The 26,265-nt window shown below is 40.3% G+C and overlaps 1 protein-coding gene across 1 annotated transcript; it reads right to left on the bottom strand.

The window, feature by feature from the left end:
• Window positions 1-795: 795 nt before the first annotated feature.
• On the bottom strand, window positions 796-26,265 carry ralbp1 (ralA binding protein 1). The gene is made up of 9 exons (XM_069922392.1): window positions 25,990-26,265; window positions 21,345-21,806; window positions 17,922-18,271; window positions 15,980-16,141; window positions 11,798-11,929; window positions 8,296-8,406; window positions 6,487-6,608; window positions 3,189-3,315; window positions 796-1,398 (listed from the first exon to the last, which is right to left on the bottom strand). Exons 1-9 carry the CDS (start codon window positions 26,231-26,233, stop codon window positions 1,129-1,131), a joined length of 1,980 nt encoding a protein of 659 aa, XP_069778493.1. The 5' UTR covers window positions 26,234-26,265; the 3' UTR covers window positions 796-1,128.

Genomic DNA, 26,265 nt, shown 5'->3' with positions numbered 1-26,265 from the left:
CACTCTCCCCATTCTGATCACCCAACTTTGGCTTTTACATATTGAAATCTCTATCCACACAATCCTTAGATCTACTTTGCAGCAATAAAACGAGCACAGAGTGGGTGAAAGTGCTCGATTACCACTTTCATGGACAGCTGTAGCATTACTAATAAATAGCAGCAACATTTACAGATTATAATATTGAAAATTCATCATCCTTTTGCAGGATTCTGGTTGAGATCCATAGGGAGAAATTCTGCTAAAAATGGAAACAAGTCTTGCACTGTGTGGCAAACAATTGAGGATCAACGGTTTTGTGACAAAAGAAAATTGAACGTCGATGCCTAATATTCTCAGAGCAGAGAGGTTGAAGAAAATTTAAATGACATTTGCACTGTCATTTAGTGGCAATAATTTACTGTGCAATATAATAGCACTTGAACAATTGAGCTACGACTGTGCTCATAATATTCTGTGCCATCTGAAGCTGAACTGCCTCTGATGGCTTTAGAATGTTCAACACATGCATCACTGCACAAATATTTTATTCTTTTTATTTTAAATTATGGATCAGTGCAAACAACTGTACAAAAGGATGAGTTATCAGGGCACAATCTAATTTCAGTATTACGGTCACCTCTGCAAATAGCCCACCAAGTTAATGACAAATACTGAGTTTATAAAATCAAAGTTAAGGCAACTAAAGAGTTACTGACAACCACAACATTTATCAACGGTGCTCAGAGCAATCATTCATCCACTTTTATTGTTTTAAAGGCCTCTACTCTGAACATTCCTGACACTGACCAATCCTCAGATAGAAATATAGATTTTTATTTAATAGGGAAAATTCAGTTTAAAATAAAGTACTTTCCACATGCATAATTACAAAACAAAAATGGCCCAGAGACTTTTCACAGTCCCTTCCTTAACAAACAAAACCCCATATTTCCATTTCAAAAACATTTGTCTTGTGTGCTTACCAACTCTATTTTAGCTCATGGCTTTTGACTTTTTACTTGGGATGTTGTTCACCAAAACTGAACTGTAGAAAAAGATAACAATTGTTGCAAGTCATTGCTTGTACAGCTTTCTGGTCAATGTTGGTTAAGCGCAGATGCAATGCAACTAATTGTCTGGAGCTCTTCAGATTGAAGTCTCCTTACGATCTTTGCTCGGAGAGGGTTTCAGTGTTTCCTTCACAGACTTGGGCTGCTCATGTGCAATTTTCGCATCGCTCACAGCGTCCCGGTGCTGCAGAGCACTGGTGGCATTATCTCCACGCTCTTCCCCATCCTCCTGGGTCTGTTGCTCTTGTTTCATTCTCTGCACCTGTAGCAGGCGAAGCTGCACTCGCAGCTCAATGATGGCCTCTCGTTCATCATGGATCGCTTGGTTCAAATGGTTGTTCTTCACCTTACAGAAGAATGAACAGTGAACTTCAAAAACTCAGCAGGTCAAACTGTGTACTTTATACAGCAAAGATAAAAATAATTAACCAACGTTTTGGGCTTGAGCCCTTCAGCATGTTATGAGCAAAAGATAGGGGACACAGCCTAGGGCATCAGAGACAAAACCCTCCCCACCATCAAGAGCATCTACAGGGAATGCTGCTGTTGGAGAGCCACGTCATTCAGCACACGCTCAGTTCTCACCATTACCATTAGGAGAGAGGTACAAGTGCCATAAGACTTGCACCACCAGTTTCAGGAACAGCTGCTACTCCTCAACAACAAACTCAATTAGGGGTATATTTAAGGACTATTTGGCATTTTTTCTCTCTGTATTGCAGTCAGTTTGCTTACATCTCTTTACATGTGTACATTGAGCAGTTTTTTTTTGCACTACCAATATGTGGTGATTCTGCCTGGCCTGCAGGTAAAAGAATCTCAGGGTTGTATGTGATGTCATGTATGTACTCTGACAATAAACCTGAACTTTGAACCTTGAAGGGTTCAAACCAGACACATTGTATTTTACATAGCAATGATAACCAGTTTGACCTGCTGAGTTTCTCCAGCATTGTTTTTACTTCAATCACAGTGTCTGCAGACTTTCAGGTTTTATTACAGTGAACTTTAAACTGCTTTGACCACCAGTGGTGGCACTAGTACTGAGTTCAAAAATGCATTCCTTCGATCTTCAGTCTTTTTAAGAAAACTCTATGACATTAACAAAGCTAATGAATAAATAGGACTGTATTTTGTTATGCATGTGCATGGAGAGAAAAAGGGCTCTGTCAACATTTCAGGCCAAGACCCTGCACCAGGACTGACAGTGGAGAGAGGCGGGGGGGGGGGGAGGGTGAGATAGGACAGAGGTCATCAGTGGAACTGAGGAGCGATGGATGTCAGGCAGATGGAGACAAATTGGGAAGGGGAAGGTTAGAGTTGGGAAACAGAGGCAGGTGAAACCAGAGGAAAGGAGAAAAAGTCAAATGGAGTCAGGTGGGGAACATGAAGGTGGAGACAACTGAGGGATGGTGATAAGTCAAATGGAGTCAGGTGGGGAACATGAAGGTGGAGACAACTGAGGGATGGTGATAAGTCAAATGGAGCCAGGTGGGGAACATGAAGGTGGAGACAACTGAGGGATGGTGATAAGTCAAATGGAGTCAGGTGGGGAACATGAAGGTGGAGACAACTGAGGGATGGTGATAAGTCAAATGGAGCCAGGTGGGGAACATGAAGGTGGAGACAACTGAGGGATGGTGATAAGTCAAATGGAGTCAGGTGGGGAACATGAAGGTGGAGACAACTGAGGGATGGTGATAAGTCAAATGGAGTTAGGTGGGGAACATGAAGGTGGAGACAACTGAGGGATGGTGATAAGCAGAGTGCACATTTTTCCTCAGACGGAAAGGTACTTCATGGTCCATTGTGCATTATTCTACTTCTACCGTGTTCATCGATTATATGAAGAATGCAGTGTTGGCGATGACAAAATTATAGAGTACAGAATTAGTCTGAACATAGAAATATTGGAAACCCTAACACTTCGGAAAATTCCCACTAAACTCAATGCAATTCCTTCGCTGGCCACTCAAATGGAAAACTCGCTAGTGCTTCAAGTGTGTGGAGCAGCAATAATCTTAGCCACAAGAAAGGTAAATGAAAGTGAATGAACACTGAAGAATTTACCAAACTTCATTACCCATGAATTGGATAGTTTTGTGGTTCTTGTTGAAGCGTTTGTTAACAGATTACCTCTAATTCTTCGTTTCGCCGCTGAAGGTCTTCCAGTATGAGCTGGAGTTCTTCCTCATCTTCACTTTCGCTCTCACTTTCTGAAGAGTATTCCTCGGTTTCACTCCGACCCTGCTGCTGTTGCCGACTAGGAAACAAACAGCCCCAACACATGACAGAGCCTCTGCTCCCTTGGAGGTGAGCTGTATTTTAAACATTGCTTATATATTTTTTCTGATATCCGAACCAAGTTTATCACATTCTCTCAAAACCATGTCATGTTCAACAGGCCCTACTTAACTCCGTTGTAAGCATGAGAGATAAATCTCCTGCATATTTATCCTACCAACCCTAATGTCACAAAGTCAATCCCAGCCACTTTAAACAAACCTCCCTTCATGAAGCAACGCGGCAGAGTGCAGCAAATAACGAACCAGAGGAGATGGTGACCACAGCAGCGGACAGCAAGGGGCTCAGCTGCCTAGGGGCCCACACAGGGTGACTTGCAGTCAGGAGACTGGCTCCTGGGAACCAGTATCGGAGCCTCAGGCTCTTAAGGGTTCCTGATCCTGTCGGAAGATTGGATCTGGAACTCCAGCTGCCGATGAATCGAACAGGGGTCTGTGCAGCTGTAGAGGCTGCAAGGAAGCGCTGAAGGTGAATCCACGGACACTCAGTGACTCTGAAGGGTCTCCCTTCCTATCCTACTGTATTGGGCACTGGGCGACACTAATGTCAACTCTTTGCCTTATGGCTGCCAGAAGGCAATTTCATGTAATATTACATGTTCTGCATAATTAGAGGACAAAGGAATTGAATCATCTCAAAGGTTTTAAATTTAGACATACAGTACAGTAACAGGCTATTTTGGCCCACGAGCCTGTGCCGCCCAATTAATCTAAATCCCTGGTACGTTTTTGAACGGTGGGAGGAAAGCAGAGCCCTTGGCGAAAACCCACGCAGACACGGGAAGAACATACAAACTCCTTACAGGCAGCACGGGAATTAAAGCCCAGTCACAAACGCTGGTGCTGTAACAGCGTTACACTAATTGTGCCGCCCTGCTACACTAATCATGAATTAGATTGATTTTCTTAGAAGAGATGTGGCTTGCTGTAAGAAAAGATGCCCACTCCAAGAACTACAGAATTCTAATACAATGCTTCTATATTTTTAAGAATCTCAATTACTTAATACAACCTTGGTTGAAGTAAATAAATAATTATTTTTTTCCCTAATAACACTGGATTTCCATTGAGGTGCCTTTCAGCTTTTGTTCAGCATACATGCAACGTTTATAGTTTAACCTCTTCTCTGTTTGATTTCAGTCTAATTTTCTTTGCTTTGTTCCCTTTAGTTACTTTGGTTAATAAATCCAGCTCCTACCTTTATGCAAACTCAAGAAAAACAAAAAAAATGCAGATGATGGAATCTTAGGCAAATAAGAAGCTGTCGGAACTCAACTAGTAAAGGCACAGACTCAAAGCATCGGTTACCCTTTACTTCCTGTGGATGCTGCGGGATTTGCTGAGTTTCTCCAACACATCGATGTAGTGGACTCAACCCCAGCATCTGCAGACAATGTGCCAAATGGAGTGTAATGTGACTTGTGAAATTGCTCATTTTGGTAGAAAATTTTTTAAAAGCATTTACCTAAATGGTGATATAATGTAATGCTTCAAGAAATAGAGGGGCCTAGTAATCACAGTGCAAGCAATTATGAAAACTAACAGTGATACTGTTTATCGCTTGGGAAATTGCTTAAGTTTTCATATCATTTATGTAAGGTATTGGTGACAATTCCTCTACAGTACTGTGTAAGGCACAAGTCCGAGCATGTAAATGAGTTAGCAGTTCAGTAGATGTTAATTACCGCTATTTTCACACATATAACACGCACTTGCATGTAACGCGCAGAAAATCATAAAGTGTGTAAAAATATCTTCATATAACACACGGGTATATTCCAACTAGCAAAATCAATTTGCATTTAAATGGGGCTTGAGACAAAGGACATACAAGTATCTGCCACAGTTAATCTCCCACAATTTAGAGCCAATCAACTTCCCCCAGAGGTGTCTATCGCCCATTATATAGATGATATCCTGTTGCAACACATTTGATAACAAGTTTTGGAGAGGAATCAATTAAACAGTTTCAAGACAAGCTTCAGAGTTAAACAGGATTTTAATTGTAATGTTGCTTAAATTAGAGGCACTTGATATGTTTATCTACTCTCTCAAGGACTGGTCTTGGCAGTTACCATTTCTCTCTCTCTCTCTCTCTTTCTTCTCTCTCTCTCTCTCTATATATATATAAAAAAACATATAACCAGATAACAATTACAGTACGGAAACAGGCCTCTTGGCTCCTCTAGACCTCACTGATTTAAGTGAACTCCACTAGTCCCACCTACCTGCTCCCTCTCCATAACCCTCCAATCCCCACATCCATGTACTCATCCAACCACTCAGCCACCACTCTCTAAGTGAGCAAGCTTCCTCTCATGTTGCCTCTAAAGTTTTGCCCCCTAACCCTTAACTTATGACCCCTCGTTCCAATCTCACCTACCCTCAAGGGAAAGAGCCTCTTCACATCTACTCTATCCCCCTCATAATTCTATACATCTCTATCAAATCCCCCCTCAATCTTCTACACTCCAATATAGGAATAACATGGCATTCAGTACAGAGATATTCCCAAAATCAAAATTTCCTACGCCCCCTATAAATTGTGCCCATTCTTTCATTGCCGCTATTACATTCCCATGCTCGCTATAAATTTCCGGTTCAACTTCCCATGCCCACTACTAATTGTGCATGCTATATGCGTAAAAATATGGTATACTTCTATCTGCAATAGACATGTTACCTTGTGAAGAAAGGTGACATGAACTAGGCTTCTATCCTATGAGTTCAGAGAAATGAGAGAGGTCTTGACTGAGACAAGATCCTGGATTTGATAGGGTGAATGTGATCAGGATGCTCTTCCCACTGGAAAATCTAGAACCAGGATTACGGTTTAAAAATAATGAAGGAAAATCCTTTTCTCTAAGGATGATGGCAGTTTGGAACTTTCCTTCTTCTAGGGCAGTGGATGTATCGTCTTTAAACATTTTTTAAGGCAAAGAGAGAGAGAGATTCGAGCATTGATGAAAGGTAACCATGGGTTGATTAAGCTGTGGAGCTGCAGTTAAAAAGTCGGATTTACCTTGATCCTATTAAATAGTGGAGCAGGGTTGAGACTGTAGCTATTCCCGCTCCAATTTATATAATGTTCAGATATACAAAAGTTTAAGCAATGTCCTGTGCATACTTACCTCTGAATTTCAGCAATCTCTGCTCTGAGCCGTTCAATTTCCTCTTTCTCAGATGCAATCTGTCTTCGTAAAAACTGCTCCATGGCCAACAGCTCTTCCTGTTCAGTCAGGATTTCGTTCTCCTTTAAAACAATCCTTCAATGTGAGAACAAAAGCAACTCGAAAATGACAAGAAGTGATAAAGCAGAGACGACAAAACTACATAAACATCATGCATCCCAAGGAAAATTGAATATTTTAATGATTTTAGCAAATATCGAGCCCAATAATCTGAAATTATAGTATCTGCCATTATTATTATTGAAGACAATGAATTGTGCAGTACAATTCTACAAGTACTGGAGCTCTCCAGTTCCTGCTACAAATGGTGGTTCTCAAATAAATAAGCAGAGATACATGGCAGGAAATTCATTCATGTCAATTGTTGCGGTTGATTCCATCCTATCCTTCCCATCTACTGTCAATCGAGACTCACAAGGATCACAGCAAGGTCTGATTTTAACCATGCTTTGCCACCAGATGTTGCACTTGGTGTTCACAATATGGCTTTCTTGACACAGGAGAAACTATACACTGATTGTAAAACAGTGAACTCGTTGAGGACAGATAGAGTTATATAATTAGCTAACAAAGCAATCAATTCAACATACCTCAGAGTCCATAATTATGGGTAGCCAAACCAGATTTTACTTAACTTTAGCCCTAGATTTATTGTTTGTTTTTCCCCCTCTCTGATTTGCTGTTGTTTGCATTTGTTTATAACCGTGTACAGTTTTTATTTCTTTGTACTATCTGTAATTCTGCCACGCCCACAGAAGAAAGAATCTCAGGTTGTATATATTCTGATAATAAGTCTGAATCATATCTTTCCTATTTTCAATTGTTCAATTTTAGTTATCCATAAAACTTAATTAGCTGAAGTGCAAACTTTTCTTCTTGATACATTTAATATTCTAGCCATCATCTTCCAAGTTTATCCACTGCTAATCAGTTAACTGTTTTCTAAGCACTACCAAGAAATTTGGACTAGATTTTTCTCTCACAGTATTCAGACTGAGTCCAACATCCTTGCCTTCATTACTCTTTCTACTTTGACATGTTGTATTCATTATTATTCGATAGTTTGCTTCACTTCCTAAGATTAAATAATGATTTTTTTTAAAAATCAGACTAAAAGCATTTTGATCTCAAAACGGTTCAAGATGACTTTCCCAACTCTGTCCATGCGTCATTGTTCCAGTTTAACTTAGAACAGATTAAAACATTTTTTTCTGCCTTGTTTCTGTATCTCTGAACTGGCTGAAATCTCTCTATTTTGAATAAAATACTGAAGTCCCTCATCCCTGATACAATTCCAGTAAATCTCTGCATCTTCCCCAAGACCTTTGCATTCTTCCTGAAAATAAACGTCCAAAATTGCACATAAAGACCAATAAAACATACTATTTCAGATCAGAAATGATCTTACTGAATGGTAGATTTGACCCAGGGAGCCAAATTTCCAAAGAACTGTGTGAAAATTCTTCCAAAGACACTTGTCTGAAACTTTCTTTTGTTGCATCTGCCTAATTTTGCAGCAATCAAGCTTTTGACCTGCTGTGATTTTCCTTATTTACATTTCCTTGTGTCATTTACACACTTCCAATGCATATTCCCCAGGGCTCATCCTAATCATCGTGTTATTTTTTCATTTTTAATGAGTTAAAATCATTGTGAAAACAAATTGTGGATCAGATTTGTACAATATCACAAAAAAGATAAATGGACATTTTAAGCATTGAGGTTACACTGTTCTGCAGCTGAGCATACCTGAGCTAGTAGAATATTAATAACCTCCTCTTCATTCTCATTCATTTCTTCTTTAGAAACATCTTCCTTTGAAAGGCTAGCAATTTCTTGGGCAATCTTTGTTTCACATTCCTGTAATTGCACAAAAGCAAACCCATAAAATCAATGACATGTCCTTGGTATGCTAATAGAACAAGGTTCTCTCCTGCCAATTTACTGCTCCAAATAGATACTCTCCAACTCTCCAAATTCATCTTCTCAGGCAAATGAGATATATGTGCACCTCCAGGGAAAATAAAATGCTTTCAAAGAGGCCTTGAGAAAAAGTTAAAAATTTAAAAATCATTAGTCATCCAATAGTTTTTGTGATTTTACTGCAGCTATGTACCTTGTACACAGTAGAAGAATGTATTATTGTACACCATATTTGTGGAACAAACTAATTTATTCTCAAGCAAGAGGTCACACTGCAACTCTACAAATCTCTTGTGAGACCACGCTTAGAGTAGTGTGTTCAGTCTGGTCTCCTCATTATAGGAAGGATGTGGAAGCTATGGAGAGGGTGCAGAGAAGATTTACCAGGATGTTGCCTGGATTGGGAAACAAGTCTTATGAGGCAAGGTCAACAGGGTGGATCTTTCCTCTTTGTAGTGAAGTATGAGACTTAATAGAGGTCATCAAGATTCTGAGAGACATAGATAAGGTGGACAGCCACCACCTTTTTCCCAGAGCAGGAATAGCAAAACACTAAGGGACACCTCTCCAAGAGAGTTGTGAGTGCCTGGATTGCCTTGCCAGGAGTGGTGGTAGAGGCTGAAACATTAGGGGCATTTAAGAGACTCTTACAGGCACATGGATGAAAGAAAAATAGAGGGTTACACGGTAGGGAGGGTTTACTTTTTAGTAGTTACGAGGGAGGTAGGAATATATACGTCGGCACAACATCGAGGGCTGAAGGGCCTCAAATGTGCAGTAATGTTCTATATTCAGGCTGTAATCATCCTTCAGCTAAAAGAAACACCCAACAGAAGTGGCAGCCAATTCTACTTAAACCCATCTTCTTTTGAGGCAGTCCTTCAGATTAGAAGATTCTACAAGGAGGAAGGTGGCAGAGTGTGGACTGTTTTAATGCAAGGATGCCAAACATGGGAAAAACATGCTTGATAACATCTCCCAGGCTGCTGTGTATTGTCATTTTTCTCATCCACCTTTAATCAAGATCCCACCTGTCCGTACCTCCTGTTATACCTAGCTGCACTTATCCAATTTACCACAAGGCAGCCTACAGATGCACATACCTATTTATAACCATATAACAATTTATAGTACAGAAAACAGGCCATATTTTCAATGCTGTGAGAGTATCTGTATATGAAATAATCCCCTAAAACCCCCCCAGAATACTTACTTCTCACCGTAAACCTGTGTCTTTTATTCTTAGATGGCCCACCATGGGAATTGTAATTTTACAGTAAAACCTGTTATCCAGAATTCAAGCCACCAGAAAAAAAATTGCGGAAAATAAATAGATGAAAAATACAGAAGTTTAAAATTGTTGTTCTTTGCCGTTAGTTCGCTAAATCTCGTCACGCAATCTCAACCAACCAGAAAATTCCCTTATCTGGCATTACCGATCCCCATGGATGCCAGATACCAGGGGTTTTTACTGTATTACTAACAACCTTATCTATCCCCATTCTAGTATAATCTACCTCCATCAGGTCACCTCTCAGCAATGTTCGCTCCAGGAATGTGAGTCGTAAACATCAGAATATGGAAAATACGGGTCAATATCACGATATATAACAATGAGGGCAATAAATAATTATTGATGTCAGGTAGAGAGTGAAAAGGAAATAGAAAAAAGATGCAAAGTAAAGGCAACAAAGTGCTGATTTAACAGAACACAACCAAATCGAGTCGACAGACCCTTTGAAAAAAAATGGGCCATCAAGAAAAGTCTTCATCTCAGACACAAACTAAATATTTGAGCTGAATGGTGTTTAAAAAAACACACACACAACATACATTTGAATCCTTAACAAATTATGATTAAGGTACCAAGGTGCTATGCATGTCCAAAATCAAAACTGTTCTGAAACAACATCAGCAATGGAAGATATGGTGAATTTAATTTTGGCACGAGATAATAAATACAGAATTGTTGACAATTATGCTTACAATTATCAAAGTCAAAGCTCAGCCCCATCTGTTGATTTTTAAAGAGGAATGGATGGGGCTGGAGGGCAGTGAAACACCTCCACAATCAAAGAGCAGTTGGATGGCACACAGACATGAGCGGAAGTGTACAGCTATTCTGTGCTAGCTGGATACTCTGTGCTGGTAACAGGACAAGTATGGTAATATCATACAAAGAGAACAAGGAATAAAGAAAGGAGAGAATAATGTCAAAAGATAGCAATGGGCTTTGGATGGGCTAACCCAAATGGTATTACACTACTTTAAAGCACCATTTTCTTTTTAAACTTCTGGTAGGATATTAATTGTATTTCCTTGGCTTTGTATTTTACTTGCCAAAAATGACAATAAAGTTGAATCTAATGCATTTAAGACCAAATTGTTTCAATTATTACAACTTTCTTCAAATAGGATTATGATTTTTTAAATTTAAGTGTAGACACAGAGCACTAACGAGTCCTTCCAGCCCACAAGTCCGTGCTGCCCAATTATACCCAATTGACCTACAATCCCGATACGTTTTGAAGGGTGGGAGGAAACCATGTAGACACAGAGAGAATGTACAAAGTCCTTACAGACAGTACCGGGTCGCTGGAGCTGTAATAGCATTGCTCTAACCATGCTACTGTTCAGATTTACTGGGGACATAGAGACAATTGGGGACATTGGCATCGCTAATGGATCACTGAGTAGCACAACAGAAATCTCCACTAATACCTGTTGCACGTCAGATAGGAAATTTCCAATCATTTGTTCATTTATTATTCTAAAATCCCATCATTCAGAAATTTCTTTATGGAAGTAAAATCTACCATTTTATTCCGTGTGTCTTTTATGCAACTCCAGTCAGAGAAAAATCTGTTTGATTCTTAACTGTGAAGAGTATAGCAAGCCACTTGTGCGTTAAGTAGTCTGGTTTTGAATTATGATTTCACCTTGCCAACAGTGTCCATATCCACAATTTAACATCATGTTTGTTTGCTTTTTTTTTTTAATCACTTTTTTTTTTAAAGTTTTGCTTTAATGTCTTAATAAATACATAGCCCTGGAGGTTTGTAGCAGGCAAGCTATTTTTGTGTTGCTCATTTCTCATTAGTCAATAAATTCTAAATTAGATTGTTCAAGGACTATTAATTGCAATAACTAATGTATATAACAATGGACAGAATCACTAACTAGAGCAATTTGTGGCTCAAGGTCAGAAATCTAACTCCATGCTTTAATATAATAGTAACCACAGTTGAGGAAAATGTCCTTCAGCTTCAATACATGAAGACTCCTCTAGGACCATTTCTCCACAGAGAAAAGGTCCATCAAAACTCACCTGCCTTTTAGCTTCTCGTAGTTTCCGTTTCAGTGCTGTTAAAATTCGTTGAACTTCCCACAACCTCTCTTCTTTGGATAAGTCTTTTACACCAGCTTGCAGATCTCTGTGCAAGCAGTTCAGCATAAATTCCTAGAGGGACAGAGTGAAAACCCAAAGCAATAAGATACCCAAAAGACAGTTACACAAGAAGCAAATGCCAATTACCCTTTAAAATTTAATTTGCCTTTAAATGCTTCACTGCCAGCTTAAACATCCCTAAAAAAAAACAAGCTCACGTATCTTTATCAATCAGAATCCGCCTCAGGAAGATGTTAATCATAAAAAGGAAACATTCATGTTTTCCTCTAAGTGCAAGAAGTCAAAATCTTATATACAAAATAAATTGGCACTCCAAAAGAATCTGTTAACTCAGAAATAATTTCTGAGAGCCCCATATTTAATACGTTGGTGATCATTTGCATTGCACATACACATTATATTGGCCGGAAGGATCTGGTCAAGGTTTTGATCAACTTCTGGGGGGGGGGGGGAGGGGGAAAAAATTATATTCACTGTCTTTTTCAAAAGTTCACATTTCTTTCCCACAATTTACTGGTTCCCAGGACTCTGACCCCAACTTCCTCTTAAATTAAACACTGGAGAATTGAGCAGTGGCGGAGTTCTTGAGGAAACGTGCACTTCAGCAATGATGTTATAATCCTAACTGAGGAGTAATTTGAGTATGGTCTGCCTCCATTAACTCAGAATCTGAAAGCAAGCATGAAAAATAATGGGGATAAACATAAAAGGAAAACAAGAAGGTCACCAAACCCAGTTGGTGACGTCCACCGACATTTTGCTGAAATTGAATACTTCGCACATTTACAGTATAGAGAATATTGACGGTCAGAAAAATCACAAAGAATCCTGCCTGATATTCAATTTATCAATCAGTATTCAGGATGATTATTGCAATCTGACAGTGACCTGACCAAACCTCACACAAATATACTATTTACACTGTCCTCAAATATTACCGAAAACTAATTACATTGGGTGAAGTGTTCCCCATTTTCCATTACTATCGAGTTAATTACAAAACCAGATTATTAAGTACACTATTTGAGCAGCGTAATGTGCCTCAATGTAAATTATCACTGTTGCAAAGATCATTTAGATTTGGTACCCCTTGAGTCATCTGGTTTCTCTTGAATGCCCTTGAACCCTTCTTGGCAGCTAATGTCTGTCATTTAGTTGCATCATTGAACATTAGATACTTTGATTTCATGAACTTCCTTTGGTAGGTGAATTATTTACATAATCATGCATCTGGATTAATTTGTGGAAAGTGTAAATAGTATGTTCCAATTGCAATCACAGAATACTGATGGGAAACATCTCCAAAATGTTCATCCTTTATCCAGAAAGCATTGGTTTGATTCAGTAATTTTCACTGTACTAGTGCAGAAAAACATCAAAAATGGAAGTGAAACATGGAGGTCTGCAGGCACTGTGATTGTAGTAAAAAGACTGTAAATTCTGGAGGAACTCAGCGTCCATAAGTAAAGATATATTACCCATGTTTTGGGCCTGAGCCCTTCTTCAAGGTACAAGGGGAAAAAAAACAGGTGTCTCAATAAAGACTGTGAAAGTTGGAAGAATGGGAAGGGAAGGAGTCCAAGCCAACAAATAAAAGGTGTTAATTGGATACAAGAGGAAAGGTGAGATTTAATTTTGACTCTGTAAAAGGAGACTGAGGGAAAAGGGGAGAGAGAATCAAATATCTTTTTCACTTCAATTTCTGGTGCAAAAACATGCTAAGGATTGTGGGCATTTCCAAATGCATTACATAACAATGTAACATCCGCACGGATGGCAGTCTCTTCAATCTGAGGCGCCTGCAAGCTCACACCAAGACACAAGAGAAACTTGTCCGTGAACTACTCTTTGCAGATGATGCCGCTTTAGTTGCCCATTCAGAGCCAGCTCTTCAGCGCTTGACGTCCTGCTTTGCGGAAACTGCCAAAATGTTTGGCCTGGAAGTCAGCCTGAAGAAAACTGAGGTCCTCCATCAGCCAGCTCCCCACCATGACTACCAGCCCCCCCACATCTCCATTGGGCACACAAAACTCAAAACGGTCAACCAGTTTACCTATCTCGGCTGCACCATTTCATCAGATGCAAGGATCGACAATGAGATAGACAACAGACTCGCCAAGGCAAATAGCGCCTTTGGAAGACTACACAAAAGAGTCTGGAAAAACAACCAACTGAAAAACCTCACAAAGATAAGCTTATACAGAGCCGTTGTCATACCCACACTCCTGTTCGGCTCCGAATCATGGGTCCTCTACCGGCACCACCTATGGCTCCTAGAACGCTTCCACCAGCGTTGTCTCCGCTCCATCCTCAACATCCATTGGAGCGCTTACACCCCTAACGTCGAAGTACTCGAGTTGGCAGAGGTCGACAGCATAGAGTCCACGCTGCTGAAGATCCAGCTGCGCTGGATGGGTCACGTCTCCAGAATGGAGGACCATCGCCTTCCCAAGATCGTGTTATATGGCGAGCTCTCCACTGGCCACCGTGACAGAGGTGCACCAAAGAAAAGGTACAAGGACTGCCTAAAGAAATCTCTTGGTGCCTGCCACATTGACCACCGCCAGTGGGCTGATAACGCCTCAAACCGTGCATCTTGGCGCCTCACAGTTTGGCGGGCAGCAACCTCCTTTGAAGAAGACCGCAGAGCCCACCTCACTGACAAAAGGCAAAGGAGGAAAAACCCAACACCCAACCCCAACCAACCAATTTTCCCTTGCAACCGCTGCAATCGTGTCTGCCTGTCCCGCATCGGACTTGTCAGCCACAAACGGGCCTGCAGCTGACGTGGACCTTTTACCCCCTCCATAAATCTTCGTCCGCGAAGCCAAGCCAAAGAAAAAAACATAACAATGAAGACGCTGTTTACATCCGGTACCGCATGGATGGCAGTCTCTTCAATCTGAGGCGCCTGCAAGCTCACACCAAGACACAAGAGCAACTTGTCCGTGAACTACTCTTTGCAGACGATGCCGCTTTAGTTGCCCATTCAGAGCCAGCTCTTCAGCGCTTGACGTCCTGCTTTGCGGAAACTGCCAAAATGTTTGGCCTGGAAGTCAGCCTGAAGAAAACTGAGGTCCTCCATCAGCCAGCTCCCCACTATGACTACCAGCCCCCCCACATCTCCATCGGGCACTCAAAACGGTCAACCAGTTTACCTATCTCGGCTGCACCATTTCATCAGATGCAAGGATCGACAACGAGATAGACAACAGACTCGCCAAGGCAAATAGCGCCTTTGGAAGACTACACAAAAGAGTCTGGAAAAACAACCAACTGAAAAACCTCACAAAGATAAGCTTATACAGAGCCGTCATCATACCCACACTCCTGTTCAGCTCCGAATCATGGGTCCTCTACCGGCATCACCTACGGCTCCTAGAACGCTTCCACCAGCGTTGTCTCCGCTCCATCCTCAACATTCATTGGAGCGCCTTCATCCCTAACGTCGAAGTACTCGAGATGGCAGAGGCCGACAGCATCGAGTCCACGCTGCTGAAGATCCAGCTGCATTGGGTGGGTCACATCTCCAGAATGGAGGACCATCGCCTTCCCAAGATCGTGTTATATGGCGAGCTCTCCACTGGCCACCGTGACAGAGGTGCACCAAAGAAGAGGTACAAAGACTGCCTAAAGAAATCTCTTGGTGCCTGCCACATTGACCACCGCCAGTGGGCTGATATCGCCTCAAACCGTGCATCTTGGCGCCTCACAGTTCGGCGGGCAGCAACCTCCTTTGAAGAAGACCGCAGAGCCCACCTCACTGACAAAAGACAAAGGAGGAAAAACCCAACACCCAACCCCAACCAAGCAATGCAATTTTCCCCTGCAACCGTGTCTGCCTGTCCCGCATCGGATTTGTCAGCCACAAACGAGCCTGCAGCTGACGTGGACATTTACCCCCTCCATAAATCTTCGTCCGCGAAGCCAAGCCAAAGAAGAAAGACATAACAAATGAAATGAAATTTAAAAATACTAAGCAGTGAGCTTTAGTCCATAGAAAAGCACAACTTATTGGGGGAGGGGGGGTGGGAAACCTTTTGTGTAACTTTCATACATTTTTTGTTTCCTTTATTCAGCTCAAAATACGGTTAAACGTACCTGCCGCCGAATCTCTTCCTTAATTCTCTCTTGTGTTTCAGGTAAGATTGGCATTGTTGCAACATTAGACCATCGAAGTGGTTTCACGACTGGCTTCAGCTCTATTTCCCCAAACAGCTCTTTGACATGAGTGAAAAACAGGTACAGTACACGGTTGCTGATCTAAAGAAGGATGGACAGGAATTAGTACATGTTCCCATGTGCTTTTAGCATTGATGGATTCCCAACTTTCCATTTGTTTGATAAGGCTTCCTGCTTAAACATAACTACACAAGCACATTATTCTCTGGCTCCTTGTCAATTGGATATTCCTACAACTTTATCTAAAGGAAAAATTACAAAATTCCCATCTATATACAAAAAAAGCACCATTCAAAACATGTTGCTACCAATTATGATCAATAGAACACCTTATTAGTAATGGAGTTACAAACAGCTGACACTGAACTACAGTCTCAAATTGAAAACAATAAGCAAAGCAAACAGGGAAATCAGATTTTTTTTTTTAAATTGTGACCAGAAAAGATCGATGGCCTAAATGGCCTTCTCCCATCTGGTACGATGCTATAGTCCAGGTGGTGATTCACACAAAGCTTCCACACATGACTATAATTGGATATCACTATGACCCCCCCCCCCCAACCAACACCCTCTCTCTACCTCAGCAGAACCAGGTTATTATTCTGCTTTGGCAAGTATACAATTTGCAAATTTCAAAAGAAAAATGCTGAGTATTAGCACTTTCTCCTCCAGCCAATCCAATAAAGTCCTCATCATGAATTCAAAGTCACCTTCCTTCCATTCAACACAGTAACACAAGAGTAGGTCCTTCAAATGCACCCCACCATTTATCGTGGTCGTGGCTGATTTAGGCTGACCTCAACTCCTCTGTACCGTTTCTCCACAACCTTCTATTTCTTGATCTATCAAAAACGTATCTATCCCCACTTTTAATACTTCTAATGAACTATCTATCATGGTGGAAGCTAATTCCAGAGATTCACCATCCTCGCAGAACTAATTTCTATGTTCTGCCCCTTATCTTGTTGTTACAACCCCTAGCTTGAGATTCCCATAATAAAGCCGCTTTAGGATCTTATTTTGGAATAAAATCACTCTTCATCCTTCTAAACTGTACCCTCTCTGTTTGCCTGCAGAACATGGGCTTTGATAGATCAAAGTAGGGAGATATTTAATAAAAAATACAATGTTGGAGGAAAAATGCTAACTGAATAAGTGGAACTACTAATTTCTTACTTTCCAGCATATTCTGTAATATTCAACTCCAATTATCTGAAATCGGATTCTCCAAAATCTTTATTTAACTGAAAAAAAATTTTTTTTTTTTTTTTTTAAAAACTTTGGATAAACAAGGATATCCAAACCAAATCAGAAATCCTCATTTATCTGAAACTTTTTTCGGAGCCGAATTAACCTCAAGGTTGAAAAAAAATTAACTCGACATTAAATTAGAACGATTGTCCCCATTTCAGGTAACTCCCTCCCCTCTCTCTTTCCATTTCTTCTTTAGCTTCCCCATTGACGTTTCTGCCCAACTCTCTCTCTCAAACTGCACGCCGCTGTCTCCCAGCCCCCAGAGAGGTCAGAAGAACCCCTCGTCCCAGCATGATCAAGGAGAACAGCCTCCCGGCAGCAGCAGGGGCCACAGGGAGGAGGTGGCGGTGATCAGTGGTGGCCAGCGTTTTTTTGGTGAAGATCAAATATTATTTTAAAGGTTTAAAAGTCTTCCCTTGTTGTTTGTTGTTGTTTAAACGCTATTGAAAGTGATTTGCTGTTGTTACTGTTTTTTGTTTTTTAAAAATGACCCATTCTCTGGGGGGAAAAAAACATTTATCCGACACAGGCCAGGTCCCAACTATTTCGGATAATCAGGGTTGTACTGTAGTTATACTAACAAATAAACTTGGTCTCCACGCAGTACCTGCATAGTAGGGCTGAGAACAATAGAAATATTCTGGATGTTCATTTTTGTTTCACTTTCTTTTTCAATGACATGGTTCATATGGATAATAAGCCAAGAGAAGAGGAGGTAATTCGACGCAGGAAGTTCCTTTAACAGACGCTGACACTCCTGGACTTTTTCACTCTCCACGCCTTTTCCACACGCATCTTCAAACTTCATCAGAAGTTCCTTGGTAAGAATATTTTCTGGCAGCTCACGAAGGTATTGTTTTAAGAGGCTGGCCACGGTATTTGCATCGTAATCCTCCAGATTTGGAGACTCTTCGCGATCGTACACAACTTTCAGTTCATCAATTTTTGACTTGGTTCCTAAGTCAGAGGAGATAAATATGAAAAGCAGAATATTCACTCAATTGTCTCAATTTTAAAACTTCACTGTTTGTCAAATGGTCCTGATAGAATGCCTTTTTGAGGTGTATCGAAAGCAATATTGATATAATTTCTGAAAGCTATGCAGCTGATGCATATTCACAGACTTCAGAGTAGCATGTCTATTCATTTAAATATGTAGCTCAGAGCCTGGCAGCATCACCCCATTCTTTAACAGCACAAGACAGGGTAAATCACCTTATGATCCTGGCGGATATCTTCAACTGTGGCTGGTCCCCACTCTCACTTTATCAGCCAGGATGCAGCTCCTGGTTCCACTTCTCCATGACGAGTGTCACACCATTTACTCGAGTCCATATCGCAGCAGCCCTCACACACAGCCACTGCACAGTGATTCATTACATACCGAATCATGCAACAATATGATGACTTCAACTGGTTCATAGCACAAGAGACCAGAATCCTTTTCTGGAAATGCATCCAAAATTCTAAGGGAGCTGTTGGCTCCAAATGGGCTGTTTTTCTAATGCTAATCTCCTGGGCCTGATCAGATATACCCAAGGACACTGTGGAAGCTACAGAGGAAATTGCAGGTGCCCTGGCTGAGATTTATAAATTGTCATTAAGTACAGGTGCCAGAATACTGGAGTTTGGCAAATGTGCCTCCATTCAAGAAAAGCTGCAGGGAAAAGCCAGGGAACTTCAGGTCAGTAAGCCTAACATTGGTGGTTGGTAGGTTACTAGAGAGTATTCTGAGGGAGAAAATATACATGCACTTTGATGGACAAGAGTTGATTAGCAATAGTCAGCATGTTTTTGTAATTGTCTCACAAATCTGATTGTGTTTTTTTTTAAAAGATGTAACGTAAAGGATTGACAGAGGAAGAACCCAACACCCAACCCCAACCAACCAATTTTCCCTTGCAACCGCTGCAATCGTGTCTGCCTGTCCCGCATCGGACTGGTCAGCCACAAACGAGCCTGCAGCTGACGTGGACTTTTTACCCCCTCCATAAATCTTCGTCCGCGAAGCCAAGCCAAAGATATAGGGATTTCAGCAAGATTTTCAATATTCAAGGTTCTGTATGGTAGGCTGCCCTGGAAGATTAGAGGACATGGAATCCAAGGTGAGGCAGCAGAATGGAAAAAGATTGTTTTCAGACTGGAGGCCTGTGATTCATGGTGACAGAGTTCTGTACTGGGCACTTTGCTGCTTATCGTCCATAGCAACGCTTTGGATGAAAATGTACATCTGGTATATGTAGTTGGTGAAGACGGTGCCCAATAATTGCAACAGAATTTTGATCAGTTGGACAGAGGAATGGTTGATGGAATTTAATAGAGAAATATAAGGTGCTGCATTTGAGAATCTTAGGTAGGACCTAAATAGTGAATGGTAGGGATATATGATTGCTGTAGAGAAGAGGAATCTCGGAGTACATTTACATTATAGCTTGTAAGTGGTCAAGTCTTTCGATACATTAGCATTCATGAGCATATTGAGTAAAGAAGTTAGGATGTTAGTGAGGCTCAATTTGCAGTATCCGTTCAGTTTTGGTCACCATGATACAAGAAAGATGTGGTCCAGCTGGAGTGAGCACAGAAAAGATTTATGAGGGTGATGCCTGAGCCATAGGGAGAGATGGAGCAGGCTTGTGCTTCATTCCTTGGAGTCTAGGAGGCAAGAACTGTTATCATAAAGGGATACAAAATCATGTGGAGAATAGATTGGGTATATCCCCAAAGCTGGAAATCATTAACTAAAGGACATAGATTTAAGGTGATGGAGAGTGTTAATAGGAAACCGTGTAATTGTTTTCTATCTACGCACAGAGGGTGGTGAAGAAATGGAATGGGCTGCTGAAGGTGGTGGTTGAGGCAGGTTCTATTGCAACATTGAAGAAAGATTGAGACAGATACATGGATAGGATAGATTTGGAAAGACATGGGCCAATCGGAGGCAGATAGGACATTTTGGTTAGCGTGGGCAAGTCTGGCCAAAGGGCCCATTTCCATCCATTATGACTCTAAATATTCAAAACCTGGACTGAGGTTTTAATATCGAATTAGCACCTTTAGCACATATTTTAGATAGTCAAAGCCAAAATTTAGACCACATTACATCAGTTGGCATTAGCCATTTGTTTCACTTTATAATTCTATTTTCCAATATCCGTTAATTTTTCCTTCCCACATTGCAGGATAGCCAAGATGCTAACCTGGTGACATGACTAAAAGGCTAAATGCTCAACTCACATACACTTTATGTATACAATCTAGTAAAAGGATACAGTTGGAAAATCAGATGCTGGTCAAGTTCAGTGCAGTAGCTTGAACCAAAATATATTTTTTTTTAAATCTCGGGTGAATATAGAACGATTGCTGTTGTACCATGGCCGATGCAGAACAAATGATTACAACTGTGCCGTACATCTCTTTTGCTTTTCTTTCTTTGACTGTAAGAGGTGCTTCAGGCAATTTCTGCTGATGGCGAATGTCTGTCTGTCTTACAGCAAGCAAAAGGCAATTTCATGCAATTTTTTAAAAATTTTATATTTAGACATAGTAATAGGCCATTTTGGACCACGAGTCCGTGGCATTCAATTAATCTACACTCCCACATGCAGACACGGAGAAGGTACAAACCCCTTACAGGCAGCGCGGGATTTGAACCCTTGTCCCGATCGCTGGTGCTGTAAAGGCATTGCGCTAACCACTACACCAACTGTGCCACCCTGTTTTGATGACAATAAAGTGAATCTTGAATCATCAACCCACAGCAGGTAGAGTGGATCTAACAGACCGGGACTCAAATGCGGTGCTGTTGTAAGGAGTTTGTAGGTTCTCCCTGTGTCTGTGTAGGTTTCCTCTGGTTTACTCCTACAGTTCAAAAATGTACCAGGGGCTGTAGGTCAATTAGGCGGCACGGGCTTGTTGGCTGAAAATGTCTCAAAACATTTCTTAATTTACAATTTAAAATTAATTCATTTTTTTGCAAAATTGTACCCTCCAACTGAAGTACTGAACAGTCCAAAACAAACAGAAACTGTACCTGAGACCCTATAAATGCCTTCACTTTTCATGCCATAATTTTCAATATAGTCAATGCATTCTCGAAAAACAGCCGGCAGCTGGATCCCGTCGTACAGCATAGTCCTTTCAGCAGCCTCTACCAATGGAACGCCAAAAATGGGCCTGAAGGAAGGAGGAGCGTCAACCAGAACTGCTTCCTGTTCTGGAGCAGGCTTTTTCTTTTTCTTTTTCTCTTTCCACTGTTTAACAACATCTGCTGCTGTTATATCTTTGGACTTTTTCTCCTTGTGTTTTTCCTCTTTATGTTTTTCCTCCTTGTGCTTTTCCTCTTTCGGCTTTTCTTTGACTTTAAAATCTTTTTCTTTCTTCTTGGAGAAACTAGGCTTTTTGAAGACATGGATACCCTTTGGTCTTTTCATTTTTGATGGGCTTTCTGCTTCATCACCAGAGCTGTCTTCTTGGAAGGCTGCATACCCTTCCGCTACAGAAAGAAAAAAGAAAATAAGCTCCACACTGTTTTTCTGCCACCTTCTCAACCCTTTTCAGAAGATACTTGCATGTATTTTCTGAGCTATTTCATGTTTGTTCACCTGCTGGAGTCTTTAATCCTTCATGATTCAACGAGATTATGGTGATTACCTTAAATCTACTGTCCAAACTCATCACATTTTCTGTGTGCCAAAAATTCTATTGAATTCAAGTCTTGAATATACTCAATGACTGAACATCCATAGTTTTCCAGACTGTATAATGCCAGAGATTTAAAGCTAAAGAAATTCTATACAACTCAGATCTAAATGGACAATAAGAGTATTGTGAAACTACACCCCATAATTATATTTTTCAGCCTCACAATTCTTCTCAAAAATGTACACATTTCAATGAGATCACCATTGCACTGAACTCCAGGGTGAACCTGTTCAATCCCTCAGGACAAAAATTACATCCCATGTCTCAATGTGCCAAATCAGCATGAAACTAGCTCGCTCTGAGACAACTATATTCTTAAGAGACCAAAAATGCACACAATACTTCAAGTGCTACCTCAAAGTCATGTACACAGGGGGAGTAGATTTAGGACAGAGATGAGGAAAAATAGTTTTTCCCAGAGAGTAGTGAATATTTTGAATTCTCTAACCAGGGAAGTGCCTCATTAAACATATTTAAAATTTGGTTAGATAAATTTTTACATGATAGAGGAATTAGGGGATATGGGGAGAAGGCAGGTAGGTGGAGTTAGGTCATAAATTAGATCAGCCATGATCGTATTGAATGGCGGAGCAGGCTCGATGGGCCATTTTTGGCCTACTCCTGTTCCTACTTCCTATGTTCGTACACTCGCAGGAAGGCTTCCTTGCTTTTCCAACTGTCTTGCAATTTGCTTCCTAATCATTTACGATATCCGCACCTTAACTTCCTACACATCAATATTTATCAGGTTCTCATCACTCAAATATATTTTACAATTCTTCCTACCAAAAATACAGAAAAACTCCAATAATCCATTGTCTATTTGGAAATTCAAATGGCTCAGCATCTGGCTCACGAGGACCTTATTTTCTGTGCTCCCTTGAAATTTACTAACACATGGATTCTCAAGTTTTATTTTCCACGGTCACTATTAAATCAAAATAATTAAATCATTTTGGAGTTAACATCTGACGGTCTGGAAAATTTGCCACTGTGTCCTAAACATTCTGAGCTCATGGTCTCTTTCTGTGACAACACTTTCCCCGATATATTGCAATTACCACTTTGATATTTACCCATTTGAAACATAAAGCAGTAAAGAACAGCTCACGATGTCTGTGATGACTGTGATACTAATTTAAACTCTCCCTGTGTCCCTTTGCAGTGCTTTCTCCTCCTCACAGTTCAGAACAAATATTTTTTGTGCTCTTTTTGTTTCTGCTTATCAAGATCACCTACATTACTGTTTTTTTTTATTTTTATTTTTCACACTATGAACCATACTGACCAAAATACACACATTTTTGGTACACAGTCGGCCAATCTGTTTGCTAATAGTTTAGCTATTATCTTATAATCTGTGTTAAGTAGAGATATTGGTCTATATGATGCTGGTGTTAGTGGATCTTTCCCCATCTTTGGTATTACTGTAATTATTGATGTTTTGCATGAATCTGGCATGTTTTGTGTTTCTTCAATCTGGTTCATTACTTCCAGGAGAGGAGGAATTAATAAGTCTTTAAATGTTTTATAGAATTCTATTGGGAGTCCAGCATCTCCCAGCATTTTATTGTTCGGTAGTTTTTTTAATATATCCTGTATTTCCTCTATTTCAAATGGTTTTATTAATTTATTTTGCTCCTCTGCTTGCAATTTCGGTAGTTCAATTTTAGCTAGAAATTCATCTATTTTGTCTTCTTTCCCTTCGTTCTCAGTTCGATATAGTTGCTCGTAGAATTCCCTGAAGCTTTCGTTGATCTCCGTTGGGTTATATGTAATTTGTTTGTCCTTTTTCCTTGATGCCAATATCGTTCTTTTAGTTTGTTCTGTCTTAAGCTGCCAAGCTAGTATTTTGTGCATTTTTTCTCCTAGCTCATCATACTTCTGTTTTGTCTTCATTATGTTCTTCTCCACCTTATATGTTTGTAGTGTTTCATATTTTATTTTGTCTGCCAATTCTCTTCTTTTAGTTGTATCTTCCTTTATTGCTAATTCTTTTTCTGTACTTGCTATTTCCCTTTCCAACTGTTCTATTTCCCGATTGTAGTCCTTCTTTATCTTAGTTACATAACTTATTATCTGCCCTCTGATGAACGCTTTCATTGCATCCCATAGTATAAATTTATCTTTCGCTGATTCCATATTTATTTCAAAGTACATTTTAATTTGTCGCTCAATTAATTCTCTAAAATCCTGTCTTTTAAGTAGCATGGAGTTTAATCCCCATCTATACGTTCTCGGTGGGATGTCCTCCAGCTCTATTACAGGCCATGTTGGCCTTTCGAGTCCGCACCGGTCACTGATTTTGTGCGCCCTAGTCAGGCCTTCTGATCTTTTTATTTTCTTATTCAATTTATTCTGCCATGGTTGTTATGACTATAGACTGAAATCTACATTTCCCTCTGTACGCAATAACCCTTAATGATCATGAATCTATCCACCTCTGCTTTAAACATATTCAGAGGGTCTACTTCTACTGACCTTTGAGGAAAAGAATCACAAAAACTCAGGGAAAAGAAGTTCACTTCATATCTGTATTAAATAGATTAACCTCTTTTTTTTTTAAATAGTGGCCTCTTGTTTTAGATTCCCACAAAAGAGAAAACACCCTCTCCACAATCAACCTTTCAAAACCCCTAAGAATCTTATTATTTTCAATCAAGACACCTCTTACACTTGTATTTTGCAGTCACAAAATTAGCTTTCCAACCTTCTTTGTGAAATAACTTGCCCATTCCAAGTATTAGTGTAACATATGTTTACTCAACTGTTTCCTTTCAATTAACAGATCATAAAAGTGTAGGGGGGGAATGTGGCCATGCAAAGGACTTAGACAGATGTGTTTTGATCAAGATCTCCGTGAAGAGTATCAAAAAGATGGTTACAATATGAAAATTAAAACATTTTTTACTAAAAAAATAGATAAGTATTAAGAAACCAAGACAGCCAAGAACAAAATCCATTTCTGTTTTTTTTTTTAAAACACTTCTAAAACACAAAATATTTCCACTATTCCCACATCTAAAATTCCCTTAACCCCAAAAGTCCCACCCCCCCCATCTCTGAGTTGCCCTTTGTACCTACATTAGTGTTGAGGAATTGAATGCTTTCCACCTCAGGCCAGATACCACAGAACAAGTTGCAGAGTCAAGTGATGGATACGATAGAAATAACTTGGCATTTCCCATTTCAACACAAAGTTCAAGCCCTTTAGAAGCTAGACTGAAATTAAATTCAACCTTCACAATCTTTTGAGTGGAATAATAATTCCCAAAAAGTTAAAAGATCCCGGTGGCATCTACAACTTATTAACTATTATTGAAATCACAGGAATAAATGATCACAGCAGCAATCAAGAGGGATCCACTCTGACTCAGTAGAATTTCTGGTGTATTTTTGTTGAATGACAACATTGTCTAACTGAATTAATGCAACCTAGATTGTATACCTAAAATGGATGAGAGGGGGGGGGGTGGGGGGGTGGCTTGGGAGGAGGGAGGGGGGAGGGAGAAAAAGTCACTGTAAATGTGTGGAAAAGAAAAAGTGTATATCATGGCTATTGTGATTTATGGTGTGAAAAATAAAAAATTTAAAAAAAAAAAAAAAAAAAGAGGGATCCACTCTATCCAGCACACGCTCGGTTCTTGCTACCATCAGGAAGGAGGTATCAGTGCCACAAGACTCACACCACCAGGTTCAGGAACAGCCGTTTCCCCGCCACCATAAGGGCTCCTCAACCACAAACTCAATCAGGGACTCATTTAAGGACTCTTATTTTTGCACTTCATTGATTTTTTTTTTCTATTTCTGTATTGCAGTTTGTTTATATTTCTTTATTTGTTTACACGAGTACATGGAGTCATTTTTTTTAAACTGCCAATAAATGGGAATTCTCCCTCGCCCGCAGGAAAAAGAAACTCAGTTGTATGCGATGTCACGACAATAAATCCGAAATCCTGATAAACGTGACTTACTTCTTTTTTCTTTCTTCTTAAATTTGCCTTTTTTCTTCGTGTGCTCCTTTTCATCATCAGACACGACATCAACAGGCTCATGAAGGCCTTCATGAGGAGGTGAAGTCTCACCAGTTCGGTATAGTCCTGGAAACTTTGTAGGACTAATCTCCTCAGAGCTTGGTGTTCGAGCCAGGCCACTGCCATGCTCAGCCCTCCGGTGTTCACTGGGACTGCTCGTTGGTGGCAAGAAGCATTCAGTCATGGTTGCGCCGAGGAATTTGTCTCTTTCATTAC

Source organism: Narcine bancroftii, chromosome 2 (assembly GCF_036971445.1).
Source record: "Narcine bancroftii isolate sNarBan1 chromosome 2, sNarBan1.hap1, whole genome shotgun sequence".
Classification (NCBI taxonomy): Eukaryota; Metazoa; Chordata; class Chondrichthyes; order Torpediniformes; family Narcinidae; genus Narcine; species Narcine bancroftii.
Note: the sequence above shows the minus strand (reverse complement) of the source record. Positions and strands in the feature narration are given on the sequence as shown.